Source organism: Camarhynchus parvulus, chromosome 18 (assembly GCF_901933205.1).
Source record: "Camarhynchus parvulus chromosome 18, STF_HiC, whole genome shotgun sequence".
Classification (NCBI taxonomy): domain Eukaryota; kingdom Metazoa; phylum Chordata; class Aves; order Passeriformes; family Thraupidae; genus Camarhynchus; species Camarhynchus parvulus.
The window spans coordinates 1,943,385-1,959,919 of NC_044588.1; the positions used below are offsets into that span (position 1 = coordinate 1,943,385).

The window sequence follows — 16,535 nt, forward strand, 5'->3', positions numbered from 1 at the left end:
GGCGGCTGTTGGTCAGCGGACGCGGGTCACGTGGGAGCGACCTGAGGCCCCGCCCCCCGTTTTCCGCGCGGAGGATCCGAATCTGGTCCCGCGCGCGCTTTTACCGCCCGCCCGGCGCGCGCGCCCGTCAGGCGGCGCCATCGGGGCCATGGCGGCGGCGCGCGCCCCGCCCCTGAGGCACCGCCCGGGGCCGAGGGCTCCGCGCTTCCCCCACCCCGAGCGAGCCGGGAGGGCTCCGCGCCCGCAGCAGCCGGGCATGGTGGGCAGGGTCGCCGTGGCCGCGGCGGCCGCCTCCCCCGTCCTCCCCGGGAATGACGGCGACGTTCAGGTGGGGACGCGGGCCGGGGTCGCGCTGTGAGGGCGGAGAGAGGGGTTGCGGCTGGCGGGGGCGCCCCTTTGGCCTTCGCTCCCCTTTGGCGTTCGTCCCTTTGGCGTCCTGCCCTGGCACGGCCCGTCCGGTGTGCCGGGAGCTGCGAGGGGCCGCCCGGAGCTGTGAGGGGCCGCCCGCCCCCGGCCCGGGCTCCCGGGCGCTGCTGACGCTCGGCGCAGCCCCGCGGGCCCGGCTGTCATTAAACGCATTCGAGGGGCTTTGGGAAGAGACGTTTTCTGCTTCAGAGGGTTTCATTTCCGAGGAGTTCAGTTTCTGGTAAACAGGGAGTTATAAAAGTCTTTATGAATCAAAGTCTTTCTTGGAGCTGTAGAAGTAAATATTCTTTCATGGTTTGAGTCATTATACGAGATAACAATTATCTTGTGCTCATTTTCTTTAAGTACTCTTAAAGGTACACCATCTTCCTAAGCTGTGTCAGATGTTTACGGTAGGATCAGACCTTTATAAGGGATGTTGGAATTCCCTCTTAAATGCTCCACAAATGCTCTGGGGAACATCTCAAGGTTAATATCTGAATTGACCTAGACTTTCAGACTTCCAGTATTGTGAAATATCTGCAGAGCTGTTCTGAAGACTCTGTGATCCCGTTCAGTTTTGACCATGTCAAGGCTTCAGAACAGGATTTTTATTTATTTGAAAGGACAGAATATTTCAGGCTTGGATGGCCTTTGAAAACATGGAGATTTAGTGGATGTGTGCCCAGTCTGAGCACATTAACATGCATTTTTGTCTTCTGAAAAAGTTCTATATGAGTCATCTTAAGTCTTTTAAAATTAAGATTTGTGTTGGACCTTTTACAGCCATGCAAGAAGCGGCGAGAGGAAGATGCTTCTGCAGAAACAATCACAAGGTATTTTTCACCACTAACAAAACCAGTGGACAAAGCATTGTCATCACCAAAATCCAACAATATCTTGGATTATTTTAAAAAGACACCTGCAACTGAGAATGCTGCATTCCCAGTAGGAGCTGGAGAAAATAAAACACTGTTGGACACTGATGAAAAAGAGTGTAAATCATCCTTCAAGCCATCTTTAAAGCGGAAGAGAAAAGGGAAGAAAGGTAATTTAAGTAATATGCCAAAAGAAATGAAAGAATCTGAGAATGACCTTGAAATAGAAATTAGTAGTGATGACAGCAGAGTAACTACAGGACTGCAACAAGGCAGTCATGACTTTATTGCTTCTTGTACTCTAGTGGACAAAAAATGTGCAGGAGAATTAGCAGAAGATAACGATCAAAGAGAGAACTTCCCAAACGTTATCCCCTCCAGAAAAAAAGCAATAAACTTGGGTTGTGAAACAAATGGATCAAAAAATAGGATAAAAAAATCAAGGAAAAGGAAGCACAAAGTAAATACTGATCTGTCTGAAAGCTCTTCATTGGAAAACCAGATTAATGAAACATATAAAAAGGAAACTGAAGAGAAGACAAATACAGTAGCAGAGTGTGATGCTGCTATTGGTGATTCCAGTTTTGAGGTTCGTATGGATGATGGGACATCCCAGGTAAATAATTGTATAATAACAGTGTCATTTGAGGACTTCTTGAGAAGTCAGGGAGAAAATAATGTTGAAGACACAAAGCCAGCAACTGACACTTCTGGTGCTGCAAATAAAATGGATAAAAGTGATTGTGTTAGTGACCCAGAGAAGTGTGAGGAATCCCAGCAGCTGCCGCTCAGAACAGTGACTGTCCTTGCACAAGTTCATTCCATTCCCCCCAGATTATCTCCCTCAAATAAGGAGCAGAAAGGCTCTAGGAAAATAGCTTCCATTTTTTTGAAGCAGAAGGGTCGTGTAGGGGAAAGAGAAAGCAGCCCAGCCCTCTTGGACAGTGAGCAAACTGAACAGGTGACTCAGAAAAGAAAATCCAATGTTGTTATTGAGGAGGAGGAATTGGAGCTGGCTGTACTGGAGACTGGAGGGGCAGATTCTCTGAGGCCAAAATGTACTCAGGAAGAAAAGCATCAGTTCATGAAAGCTTTTAGACAACCAACAGCAGATGTAACAAAAAGTGGAGTTAAAAAGGCATCTGGAAAACAAAAGCAAGCTGCTGCAAAGTCCTCAAAAGAAAAAGAGGGATCTGAAGATGTCATTCCTTCAAATAAAGGATTAGAAAGCGGGGTACCAGAAGATTATGTGGACAAATGTACACATTCTAAACCTAAAAGCAATAGAACTAAACCCAGAAAATCTAGCAAGGTTCAGAAAGAAGGAAGCAGAAGAAAGAAGGCTTCAGAAACTAAGGAAACTGATGTCTCTAACACCAGCAATTATACTGGAGAAGAGGATTCAGGTGCTAATGTTGTTACTGTGGAAAACAACTTAGATGTAATAATTTCATCAAGTCCAGAAGTGAATGAGTTAAGGAGGAGTTTAAGGCAGCAGAAAACCAAAACATCAACAAACGTTACACCTAAAAAGCCCAAGGCCAGAAGTGCCTGTTCTGCAGATGAATTAAGTGCCTGCCCATTAGAGACTTCCACCCCAAAAGCACACAGACAATCCTGCAAGAAAAGCAACATGTACAGAGCTGAGGTGATTACTGTGCCCTTTGATGGAAACAGCCCAATAAGGTAAACCTTTTAGAGTATATTCTGCCTTTTTGCCCATTAATTGTATGCAAGTATTTGAAAGCAAGACATAAATATTAATGGACTGTATATCAAAGTTGCATGGATACTGATCATAGTGGGTAAAAATAGAGAGGAATCAAAACTGACTATAAATGTGTTTATACTAAGACATCAAAAAAAAAAACCAAAAAACCAAAAAAAATCCCAACTAAACAACAAAAAAACCTCATTCACCAGTTGGGGGATTGCTTCTATTTACAGCACTGTATTTTTAAAGGCTTTTGAAAATTAAATTGAGAGTAACATTTCCCTTTATTAACCAGTGATAATTTCATAATATTTTTTTTCCCAATTAGAATGAGATTTACACGTATCAAGGCAGCTACAAAATCAAATAGAGCTGAAGCAGTGAAAAATGAAGAGTCTCACTCCAAAAACACAAAGGTAATTTATGTAACGATTGGTGTCAGTATTTTGTCATTTCCTGTATGGGTATAATTGTGGTGTATTCAGTATTGTGTAATAATCTAGTGTAATACAATATGACACTTCCCAGCTGCCCTATGGAAAGGGAATATACTCTGATTTATGATGAAATTTGAGATACTTTCCTGTACCTTAGATCTTAAAACATGTATTTTTAGTAAAAATCCACCTTTCATAACAGAAAAATCCCATAGAATAGCATGCTCCTGAGCTGCAGGATGGGATACAGAAATGACTGGATGTGGCACTTAGTGCCATGGTTTATTTGACAAGGTAATGACTGGCCAGAGGTTGGACTTGATGATCTCAGAGGTCTTTTCCAACCTAAATGATGCAGTGATTTGTAGTAGTGTTTGGGCACAGCAGAACAACTGAGACTTAAGAATGTCACTGCCCATATCAGTTCCATGAAAAAATTGGGGATCTCCTTGCAGGGCTTTCACTCCCTTTGGAGAACTGTTGATACCATGTTGGTTTTCTTGTTCTTTCAATTATTTCATTTTCTTTTTGATACCAGTGAAAGTTTGCAACAGTTCCCTATTTCTATGAAAGCGAAAAATTATGTTTGTATGCAAAGTACTTAGTGAAGAGTGCTATTAATTGCTATTTCAGTTTTTTTGTTCTTTGTTAACAGATAAACTCCACTTCTAAAAACAGATCTAAAGCAAAGCAGCTGATTGAAAAAGCAAAGGCCATACAGCAGAACAGATCCAAAGTGAGTGAAGACTCAGCAGCTCCTGTGAGGCGCTCGTCTCGACAGCGAGCTCTTGCTGAGAAGAAGAAATTAGAAGAAAGTGATGTAAGGCTGTACTTTGGGGGGGACATTTTTATATATTTGTTCTTGATATAAGCAGCACAAATGATTCCTACTTGTTCTTTACAAGAAATGTTTGCAAGCTAAGGTAGATATCTGCAGTGTATTGTTAATAAAGGAGGAGAGGTTGAGTTTCCTTTCTTACTTGATCTGCTTTCCCTCTAGGAATCAGTAATAATTCTGGGTTCAAACATGGACAATGTCACTGCTACAGAGCAGAGTGTGAAGGAAAAGAAACTTCGGAGCTTAAATGATGTTTTGGGGAAGAAGTCTAAAAACTTGAAGGTTGCAAAGAACTCAAATGGTAATTGAGTTTTACTGAAGGTGTTTATTTTTTATTACTGACTATTGTAACTTTATTTCATAAAGCTGCCTTTGCAGTATATTAATCTTTTCTTCTGATTTATCTTGTATAATATTCCAATATATACCTTCCCTTTTTTTATGAATTAATAGTGCAGAGGTTATTTACATGTGTTGTTTTGCTTTTTCTTCATTCAGGGAAAACTGTTTATTTGAAAAATTGTCAACATATACCATGTATTGTTGTGTTTCCTTTTTTTTCCTAATGGTAGAAAATAGCAGCTATATGAGGAAATAATTAGAAACAAAGCTATAATGAGTTTTGTTAAAATACTCAACTTTCCCTTAAGGAAAGGAAATTTCCTGATGATGTTAAATGGAACATACTGGTAGTTAACACAGAAGTAAGGTTAGAATCTTGTATGAGTGCTAATCTAATAATAGTTTTTTTACCTTTTTAAAGGGAAACTGAGATGTCCACCTTCCTGCCTGCGCAAAAATGCTCCAAACTCTGCAGGTGAACCAATTGTGATCTTTGATGAAAGCAGGTCAGTTTTCAAGAGTGCAGTTGCTTAAAAACCAAAATACGTTTCAAGGTTATTTTAACATTCTCTCATTTTACAGATTTAAATACATTACTGAAATGTGCTATAAATATTCATTACTTTTATACTGGTTAGTATTTTAATCCGCTTGCAAAATTTTAGGGTTTCTTGGAGAGTTCTTCAACCATTTTAGAACCATATTAGATGTCTGGAAATGTAGTTGGTGATGATTAAAAAGAAATCCCAAATTGCATATAAAAATACAAAACCAAAGAAATTTTTTTTAGATTAAAATTTTTAACACAGAATTAATTTCAAACTAACCACATTAAAATTAATTTCAGCAGTTCTGAAAGACTCTTTTCAACTCATTTGGAAGACAATGTGATTAAATTCAGCCCTGTATAGCTGGAAGTTCTACTAATTCTATCTTCTTTTCTTTCTTTTTCTTTTCTGTTTTCATTAAAGCCAAGATGCATCTGAAAATTCTCAAGATGGTGATCCATTCAGAGCAAAACGTGAATTCCTGATGAGTGGATTGCCAGAATCGCTGAAAAGGCAGATTGCAAAGAAGGCAGCAGCAATGGAAGCATACTCCCTTGCAAGTTCCTGTTTTAAGACTGTTGTCCATGTACAGCAGAAGGATGACTGTAAGCTTGTGTTAAGTTTTTGGGTTTTGTTCAAATATACATAATAATTTCTGAGGAATCTGTGCAGAAAAGAAAAAATTTGAACAGCTTAGGACTGGAATAAGTGGGAGTTTCCTCTTGTTTTGTGTCTCAGTAAGAGAACAAAACTTGAAGCTTCCAGTAAGATGTTTTTGAATACAAAATTTACAAATTGAATTGATGCTAAAGTAGTCTATACATACGTGGGTAAGGATGCAAAATTCTTTATACTTAGTCAAAACAGTTGGTCTGTTAAGTTCCAATTTGGAGAATAAAGATTGTGTTGGACTGATTTGGGCAGAAACCATTTCCTTCTGACAAAGGCAAAAGACTTCACAAAAGAGAGAAGACCAGCCCATTTCTTTTCCCTAGGATAGAAGTTAACTCTTGTTTTGTTTTTGATGGGGGTTCTTTTGTAGGTTCTCCAATGTGGAAATTGCAATCACCATCATGTCCTCTATTAACTAAGCTGAGGGAACTGAGTACTGAAGTCACCAACATCACAAAAATCACTCTCTCACTTGGTGAATTTTCCACTGTGAATTCAAAACAAGCTGGAAATGGTTCTGCACCTGTGGTGAGTACTTTAAAATTCAAATCATTTTGATACCTGTTTGGAGTTATGTTTTTAATAAATCCTGTTGTTTGAATTTGTTTCAGTCCTGTAATTTGTGGGGTTTTTTTAATTTCCCTGTGTATGAGTTACCCATTTTGCATCTTACCATTAGACAGTTCTCATCAGTTTCTGTTAATCTCTCCATTTATCAAGCTATGACCAGTTTAAATTATGCAAAGCATACTGTGTAAATTTTTGAGTAATTCTTTGTGTGTGTATTCCAGCTTTCAGGCCACCGACCAGCTTTTCCTGAGGCATTCAAGAAGGATTTGCTAGATGAGATTGTGGCTTCTAATCCTCAGTTTCCAGTGAGAAAATACTACTCCAGGTTCCTGAAAAAGCAAACAGAGCGGTTGGCTTTGGAAAATAGCACCCAAGGTTAGGAATCTGTGTAGGGAGAAAACCACCCTCACTCTCTCTGGCATTAAAAAATAACTGGGAATTTTAAAAAATATATTACTGAAGGAATACTGTTGTTGGAAATACATTGATCCTCACATTTTAGGTTATTGTGACCAAATTCTTCAAATGTGGTTAAAGCAAATGTACAGTAGTAATGGACTTGGCCTGAAATTTTGAATGGATGCAATTTTTTTTTTCTTAGAAATCAGAGATGGCACTGCAAATCTTGATGCAGTTGAGAAACATCCTGACAATTGGAAGGAAACAAAGAGGAAAAGGAAAGAAACAGAAGATCGCAAATCAAAAAGAAGAAAACAACTTGAAGGTACTGAGGCTAAGATGAAATCAAGAGTTTCCAGGAGCCTTATTCCTCCCATATCTGGAGAAAAACAGGCAGAGACAGGACAAGCCACACACTTGGGAAAAAACAAGACCCAGAAACCAGATAGTGTGACAGAAGGCAGTGGTTGTTTATCAGATCCAAGTGCACTTTCAGGTAACTGCATTTCCTGTCTCATTTTAATCTTTCCATTGAGGAAGGGTATGTGTGATCTATGTCAGCTTTCCACTGTGATGCAAAAATCAAATCTAGTCCTGATACTCTGCTAGATGTGATCAAGTCTGTTGCATGAAGAACTTTAAAAATGGACAATATTGTTTCTGTAGGTGTGGAAAAGGAAGACATGCTCTGGACAGAAAAATATCAGCCTCAAGATTCCAGTGAACTTGTAGGGAACAAGAAAGAAATTGAAAGGCTACACAGGTCAGAAGCTGGAACATGGATCCATTCCTAAAATAACTCAAAACCTTACGTTACTTGATAATGCTCAAGTACTGAGAGAGCAGTACTTGTCTGTACTTCCCTACAAGCATCCTGATCATGACCTTGCTGTACTGTCTGCTTTTCACATGAATTTAGCACTAAATTCCACCTAACACATTGTGCTTTCAGTTAAATTTTCTGTGTGTGCTTAAGTTACTGGTGTGGCTCTTACACAGAATTTAAAGATTCATCTGACAAAACAACACTGAATTATGAGTGAATAAGTAGTTCACCAAATGACTTGTTTTTATACCAGTCAACTAACAGAATGTAGAATGAAAAAGGAAACCTTTTTTACAGAAGAATCAAATCCTGAGCATTTTTTCGCTTTTATCTGAAAGGACTTGATAGATTTCTGTGGGGTAACAAGTGGCTGATGTCCCCTAGTTCTGTTCTGTTCCATCTTAATTTGGTTCACTTAATTCACCAGCAATTTTATTCTTGTTTTCATTCTTTCTTTTATAGTTGGTTAAAAGAATGGAAAAAGAGAGCTGATTTGGAAGAAAAACGAAATCAGAAAAGGGAAAAGGAGGACAAAGAGCTAGAAGGTACTGATAGAATTAATATAGCTTCTCTTTTTTTGAAAGTTGGCAAAAAATAACAGTAATCCTTTATTTTCTTTTTAATAATTCTACAGATTCTTTAAGCAGCCTTGACTTTAAAGATAGTAAATCTGATATTGAGGAAGAGACAACCCTTTGCAATACAGTTCTGATAACTGGCCCACCAGGAGTGGGGAAAACTGCTGCAGTGTATGCTTGTGCTCAGGAGCTTGGGTTTAAGGTTTGTGGAGTTCTTTCTGTCCTCAGTGCATTTTTCTTATATATAGCTCATGATACGAAAGCATTTGTAATACAAGATGTCTACAATTTAATTTTCTTTCTTTTTGTAAATTCAATACCATTGCAGATATTTGAAGTCAATGCCTCTTGCCAGCGTAGTGGGAGACAGATATTGTCTCAGCTGAAAGAAGCTACTCAGTCTCATCAAGTGGACAAAAAAGGTGTGAATGCACACAAGCCTTGCTTTTTTAACAGTTGTAGCACTACCAAGTCACCAAGTAAGTGTTGTGTTCTTATGTGGGGTTCTTTGTTTGGTCTGAATTACGGGGTGGGTTTTACAAAGGGGAGAAGGTTGTTAAAGACTGAATTCCCAAAACAAATTTTAGATATCAGTTGTTTTTAGAAAGATGGCAGATTTAGCTTACCTGGCCATAATAGTAAGAACTGGTCTGTTGGTTAACACAGCTACAGACCAAATGAAATAATGACTTTATTAAAATACTGACTCTTGATTACGTTATTTCTGCAGTGGTGGAGCAAGTGCTGTGGCATTTGAATAGAAAGTTGAACAGAAAGCTTTTCCTATAACAAGAGAAAAGGAAAACAAGCAAAAAATCAGCACAGTAAACCTGTCATTTGCCATAGATAAAAAATGGGTTTTACTTTAAATTTGTCTGAGAAATATCAGTTTGACATTATATCTCCAGATGAAGTTTAATATAAAACATACCTTGCAGAAAAATTGTATTCTCCAAAGAAAGTTATTTCTCCAAGAAAACCGCCACTGTCACCCAAAGGAGCAGGATTAAAACGAAGCTTGCCCTCTAAAACACTTACAAACTACTTCAAAATTTCTGCCAAATGTAAAGGTGTTGATGGAGAAGCAACATCTGAAGAAAAAACTGGAGGTAGGTATTCCTTTTTAATAAGAAATTACCTTTGGAGGTGGAAATGCTGCACCATGTACGTAGCATGTATGGAGCTGTGTGGAGAAAAGAACAGATTCTCTAAGCATTTGATACATGGGGGATTTTTGAAGCCAGCACGTGGAAAGCGTTAAATGGTTTCACTCCCTTCCTGCTCAATTATTCATCCATCTGCAGGAAATACTCAGAATTCACTGGAAGTAAAGAAAGATACTCAAATTACGTCGATAAACAAAGAAGAAGGAGGAGAACACAACAGGAAAAGTGCAACATCTCTCATTCTTTTTGAAGAGGTAAAATTCACATGAAATATACTATGACTGTTCACAGCTTGTAACTGCTGCTCAAGCTATTGATGCTATGTTTGTTTCTGTAGGTGGATATAATATTTGATGAAGATGCAGGATTTCTAAGTGCAATAAAGACATTCATGGCAACTGCAAAGAGACCTGTGATTCTTACCACCAATGGTGAGTAGTGTTTGTGACAGTAAGGCTTTACAGACAGAAGAGCCACTTCTAATTAGAGGCTGTAAATTGTGATGGTTGAATACTGCTCCTAAATGCAAAATTAAATGACTGGAGACTGTAAGGCAAGTATTTGAGTGTTTGAATAAAGGTACTGGTTGCTCTAATTGATAAAGAAAATAACTGGGTTTGACATAATGTCATGACAGTTCACTGATCTCTCTTTATAGATCCAACATTCAGTTTAATGTTTGATGGCTATTTTGAAGAGATCAACTTTAAAACTCCTTCCTTGGTAAGTCTGGAAATGCAGGTACATCCTAAGCAAGTAATTATCAGCTGATTTCAGTTTGAAATTTAAATGTTGGTGTAGGTTTATATATTTCTGTTGTAACATACTTGTTTGATCAGAGACAGACATGTCTTTGGGGTTTATGTAAGGATATGTAGGATGTATTTATCTTTACATGTAGGAGCTGTTTTACTGGCATGGAAGATTTATTTTCCAAACAATTTAGTGGTACTGAGAATTACAATAAGAACATCACTTAATCAATTAATTTAGTTTGTAGAATGTATTTAGATAAATATTTGATAGCTCTGATCTGGAGGTTGATTATGCTAGTACTGGTTCATTCATTAAAAAGTATAGCAGTTATTTAAAAAGTATTGTGGGTTAATCCTTTAATGTAAACACTAGGGTTCTGTGTAGCAAATAGTTTTATTTGCAGCTATGTATTAGGTGAAAAACCTAAATAAATGAGAATCAGAAGGACCTAAATATTGAGAAGGGGAAATTTCTTAATGTGAAACAGAAAACCTGTTGTACTTTTAGGCGGCAGAGTTAAAAGAAAGAATGCAAGAAAAACCTTCAAAATGAATATAGTTCAGTAAAAGCAAGGTGCAGGTAGCCTCAGGACCATAAGCAGAATATGTTTGTGTGTTTGTTTTTAATTATTTCTAAATTTAACTTAATTCTCCGACATAGGCTACATACATTGGGTAGCTTGCTTTTCCTTACAGGTTTTAATCTAACTGTAATCTAATTTAATAAATTAATCTTCTGTATTAAAAGGCAAACTGTATTACAAGCATAAATAGAATAATTTGCTCTTATGTGACTTCCTGCAGTGTTATTGACAGGGGTTGTTTCAGTGGTCTGTGTGTAACTCTTGTTTAGATAAACTCTGTGAGCTACCTCCAAGCTCTGTGCCTGGCTGAGAACCTATGGACAGATGTGAAAGACTTGGCGGCTCTCCTGACCACAAATAACTGTGATATCAGACAAAGTGTCCTGTACTTACAGTTCTGGGTTAGAAGTGGAGGTGGATGCTTGAAAGAGAAGCATTTGGCACCTCATGGTATGTTGTTTTAATTTAATCTTTAAAAAATATCCATCTATTCATATGAATTTGACTAAATAGAAGCATTCTTAGACATGTATGAATGAATGGTAACTTCTTGTAAGACCCCTAAATTTGGGGGGTGGGGGAATGCTTCTGCTATTTTTAGCTACTTCAAAGCCTTGTATTAATGCATAAGGAACTTAATTTTGAGGGTGTTATTGCCTCCTATTATGGTACCTACTATCCATTTCATGTTGTGAGTAGCAGAACTAGGCAAAGAAGGGAACCAGTAGTAATTTTCCTCAGAGTATGCAGTTCCTTATCCATATAGCTGGTAGGCAATTCACCTAGAAGAAGCAGAACTGAAAAAGGGATAAAAGTGGCACAGCTGGCAAGCAGGCAGGGGTAGGAACTTGATCCCAAAGGATTCAGGAGGAGTTTAGGGATATGAGGGAGTGACAGGGAGAGACAAGTGAGGCACAGCCTCCTTCAAAGGTTACTTGGGAAGCAGGAGAGCAGGTTGGTAACACTGACAGCAGTGATGTGGAAATGGGGATGTCTCATTTGAGCTGCTCTGTTCCTTCAGCACCACAGCAAAAGGTGACACAGCATCCTTTGTGCCAGGAATCGAGGCAAAGAGGTGGAAAATCAATTTAATGATGCAGTTGTTCCCTTTCAAGTAAAGCCTGTTATCTCTGTGCAGGAGAAGAAGAGACAAGGAAGGCAGATAATGTCATTCATCCTCCAAAGTCTAAGGATTCCAAGATGGATTTTTCTCAAGCTGATGATTCACATCTTCAGGAGTTTCCAAAATGTGATACAGGCTGTGTAGAGACATTGCTTGGCCTTAAGAACATCCTCTTGCCTTCAGAAGATTTGTTTACATTTTTAAAGGTATTTTTGTAGCTGACTTGGTAATACTTTGAATGATTGCCAGACAATTGAGTGTAACCATCACCAGGAATGGCATCATCTTAAAAGCAAACCTCTGAAAAGGTTTGTTGTAGAAGTTAGAGAATTCTGTGGTTAGGTACATTCTGAACTGGGGTGGTCTCCTACAAACAAAACAGTCCCTCACTTCATAAGCATTAGCCAGGAGTGTGAGATTTTCTGTAATAACATTTTTATTTTTAAGAAATAATTTTAATATGCTGATAGAGCTTTCATATTATTATTTTACAGCACAAAATCACAACTATGGAGGAATGGAATAAATTGATGCAGCTTCTCACAGAATTCCAGATGAAGCATGTGGATTTTGTATATAGCAATCTTGAACTTATTCTTCCCTTACCAATGCAAGTTCTGTCAAACCAGTCTGAAGCCTCAAAGTCTATATTTGAAAGGACTACTGTAGTTTCTTCAAAAGACAGATCTACTGGCAGTTCTTGCTCTAGGAAGAGTAGCCCTGGAAAAAGGTCTAAAAAGACAAAGGTTCAGAAAAGGCTTGAGATATTGGATGATAGTGACTTATTTGATTCTGAGCTGAACTATTCAGCTGAATTCATAACTTTGCCATCAGACAGTCCTAAATCATGTGTCCAAGTGAGTAAAAAGGAATCAAAATTGTTGGTGCATAAAGAACAAAAAGAAGTTAAAACTAAAACCTCAGTAAATGAAAGAAGGTCTGCAGTTGTTTTTCAGTGTCTGAATTCACTGACTGAGTTTGTGGAAAACATGTCCTTCCTGGATTGCTGTGTAAACACTACCATCAGGGAACCACTGGAGTTTTCTAAAAGTGAAGGTTTTCATTGGACAAATGCCAAAATCAGAAATGGTCTTTGTGATGAGTTCAGTATAGAAAATACTGATTGGTGGAATTCCCAGAGCTGTAGTGAAATAAAGGCAGCTATTGAAGCACTCAGCTTCACTAAAAGTTCTGTTAATATTTCACAAAATTTGGAATCCTTTTCAACTATCAGTAAAACACCTGAAAGTGATCAGCTGAAGGGACTTACTCTGCCTCTCTCAAACACAAGGAATTGCATATCCTTCAGTCAGGCAGCTGATTCAAGGTAAGACTTTGTTAATATTTCTGGAGTGTAATGCAGTTATTTGTCAAGCAGAGCATTTCCCAGGGTGTAGGACTGTTTCAGATTTGATGTATACACATTCATACCATTATGACACTGTGCCTGAAAACACTGCAATATATTGTTCATTGTGCTTTTACAACCTTAAATTAACTTCCTGTCAATCTGCAAAAAGTGACTTTTCTTGAACAGCCTGACTCTGATGTTGTTCAGGAATGCTAACCTTAGTCTAGTTATTTAAAAAATGGACAAACAGCACCACCACCCCCAAAAGAATAACAGAACCCTAAAGGAATGGCTTTTTCAAGACAGATGGGATTCTGCAACTACCAAATGTCACCTGCTCCTGCAGAACTCATGTTAAGTGTGTTGGTAGGTGTTGCTTGATGAAGACCTAACAAAATCCAAAGTAAATTCTTTGTAGTAACTTATGCTAAAAAAGAATAACCTTTAATACATTGTAAAAGACCAAAGAATACTATCAAGTGTGGGTATGAAACATTGTTTTTGACATAAATAAATCATCATAGGTAAAATTGGCACAATGGGTATTTAAAGCCCATTCAGGGGTCTGAACAGGAAAATGGCTTAGAGCCTTTCTTCTGTAAATCCCAGAGGAGCAAGGGCAGAATGGATCAGACCATACATCCTGTAACCAAGTTTGTCATGGGTTAGACACTGGACCTGACACTGATATTCTGGCAAATACCAATTGCATAATGCTTTTTATTTTTGAAGACCACAGATGCCTTCAGTTGTGGTTGTACTGAACCTCACATCCATATCTAGACTGAAGAGCTCACCAGATCAGACTCCTGATTAAGACAAGAGCTTCGGCCAAACAAACTGCTGGCCCTGATGTTTCTGTCCAGGTGCAGCTTTGTGATGCTGTGCAAGCAGCACACAATTAGAAGCTGCAGACATCTGATCCATTGGGATGCACTTCTGGATATCAGTTTAATGGAGTTTTAAACCAGGGGCTTTGATCCTAAAGAAATAAAATCATCATTGTGCATTCTTGAAAAAGAAACAATAAAGCTTTGTTCTCTGTTTTAGCATTCACAAAAAAGCACAGAAGAGGCTGGCTGTCATCAAAACTGTATTTTCCAGAAGTCCTTTAAACCTGGGCAATAAGCAAGCCAGTACCCTTGAATACCTCCCCACTCTCCGCAGTATCTGTAGGTCTGAGAAGCTTAAAGAGCAAGGGAAGACTAAAAGAAGGTAAGTTTGGGGTTTCCTAAATCTTGCTACATTTAATTATAGAAGGTAGTTAAGGATTTTAATAAAATATTTTGTCAAATAATTCTAGGCAAGGAAGGTGGACATTTGTCTCTCAAAATAATAAAAATGTTGCCTTATATTTGGAAATAACTTTGTTCCTTTAACAATCTTTTTTACTTCTTTTAATAGGTTCTTGCATTATCTTGAAGGGATTCATCTTGAAATACCCAGACAAACGATAAATGGTCTGTCTTTGGACTTCCCTTAAAATTGCCAACACCAGAAATACTTTGTGCCTAATGGTGGTATTCTCACCATAGATTGTTTGGGGTATTTTTAATTACCACATTATTGTATATTCAGAGTCATTTGTATATTAAATTTTTATAATTATTTAAAATAATGTATATATCTGTTGTCATTATACTGCTCTCCACAGCTGACATGTGGGTTTGTTTGGTGCTTGTCCAGTAAGGGCATTCATAATATTAAATGCACAAACTATTCAGTGGGAACTTCTTGCTCTCTTTCTCTCTAATTTGTGGATCACGTAGCAAGAAGTCCTTTTGTAACAACCAACTGTCACAACTTCCACAGCAAAGTTGCTGTTTTCTGAGGCAACTGTTTTGTTCAAACAAGTTTGTTTCTGAATTTGCAGCTAAAATGATAAATAACTCCAGATGGGAGGGGGCACAGAGAGGGTGCAACAAGTCCTCCAAAGTCTAAATGACTGAAAGCAACTCTTCACTTTGACCATAGGGAACAAAGTCCTTACAAAGCACTATGCCTCAATGTACATATATTTGTATACATTCCTTTCATTGTTTACAGCTGTCAGATCTGCATGTTAATCTCCTAAAAAGGTAGAGAAATTTTTACTGTAGCTCAACATGGTCTCAAGAGATTTAGGCAAGATTTTGTAAATAACAATTATCCCAGCGTTACTTTGGGTACAGGAATATTTAACTACTTCTAGTCTTGTATATTGTGTTCTATTCTTAAGCTTCTTTTTTTGTATTTGACAAGACTTCAGCCTGATTATTTGTGATTGAACCCATTTTTATATGACAATAAATTTGTGAGACTTTGCTACAATCTCAATGTTTCTGTTGCATGAAAGGTAAAAGTCCTGAAACATATTTTTAAAGGATTTTAAAACTGGAATTAGTTCAGCCATGAACTTTCCTGTCTTTTCTTTGCAGTTGGACTGTTCTTGTTCCTCAAACTGAGTCAGACTGCTGCCATGCAGTGGTGCTCCACTTACCTCAGTGTCTCTGTAAAAATAAGGAAGGCATTTCCTGGTTCTGGTCTCATCTTACATTTTCCATGTTAGTTAAAGATGTTCAGGAATTAGAAATATTTATGGAAACAGTAAATTATTTTAAACTTCTGCATTGTAGATCATTTTATAGTTTACTCTTTCCATTGTCCAGAATTATCAAAATAACAGTGGTGACTGTTAAAATCTTCATGGCTTGATTTTTTTGTATCAACAGTCTATGCTTCTCCTGTATGATTTGTAAAAATAAATAACATTTTTAATTTTTTTTAAATAATAAAGTAAAAGTGTATCTGTTCACTGCTTTCTAAGGGCACTATCAATCTAACTAGATTACAGTGAAGACCTCCATAAACCAGAAACAAGTCCTATAAAGCAGTAGTGTTTTGGGAAATTCAGGGATAATTTGAAAGACCCAAGTTAGAAAGCAGTGAGAGACAATTTACCTTCTTTTGAAGTCAGCTCTGGTTTTAATAACTGCCTTAAGAAGTTGTTTACAGAATCTGCTGTGGTGTCCACAAGGTAAGGTGGAATTCAAGTATTTCCCTTCTTGATCAGACATTTACCACATGAAATCACTTTAAGCTCTGAATGAAGGATAATCCATGTGTGATAATTTGAGTTCTAATAAGTTAGCACCTTTGGATTTTATGCATCAGGTATAAGCATCTTTTGTATGCTAGAATAAAGCAAGTTTCCAGGAGGGATGGGCTTGAGGGAAGAGGGACCTGGGGCTGGTTTTGACTAACTCTGCTTAGAAGGAAATGCTTCACAAGCTCCATTCCAGTACTGTGAAATTTGCCTACTTTTGATGCAAAATATTTTCCTGCAATAGTTTGGGCCCTGGTTAGTCCT

At 38.0% G+C, this 16,535-nt stretch overlaps 1 protein-coding gene across 1 annotated transcript; it reads left to right on the forward strand.

The window, feature by feature from the left end:
* Nucleotides 1-173: 173 nt before the first annotated feature.
* ATAD5 (ATPase family AAA domain containing 5) lies at nucleotides 174-16,127 on the forward strand. Its single transcript, XM_030962296.1, has 23 exons — nucleotides 174-328; nucleotides 1,192-2,969; nucleotides 3,326-3,413; nucleotides 4,090-4,254; nucleotides 4,435-4,573; nucleotides 5,036-5,120; nucleotides 5,586-5,767; nucleotides 6,205-6,362; nucleotides 6,626-6,779; nucleotides 7,006-7,299; nucleotides 7,470-7,566; nucleotides 8,092-8,174; nucleotides 8,264-8,409; nucleotides 8,536-8,686; nucleotides 9,146-9,316; nucleotides 9,512-9,627; nucleotides 9,711-9,804; nucleotides 10,032-10,096; nucleotides 10,982-11,162; nucleotides 11,851-12,041; nucleotides 12,330-13,162; nucleotides 14,237-14,401; nucleotides 14,591-16,127. The coding sequence occupies exons 1-23, from the start codon at nucleotides 257-259 to the stop codon at nucleotides 14,667-14,669; spliced, it is 5,487 nt and encodes a 1,828-aa protein (XP_030818156.1). The 5' UTR covers nucleotides 174-256; the 3' UTR covers nucleotides 14,670-16,127.
* The last annotated feature ends 408 nt before the right edge of the window (nucleotides 16,128-16,535 follow it).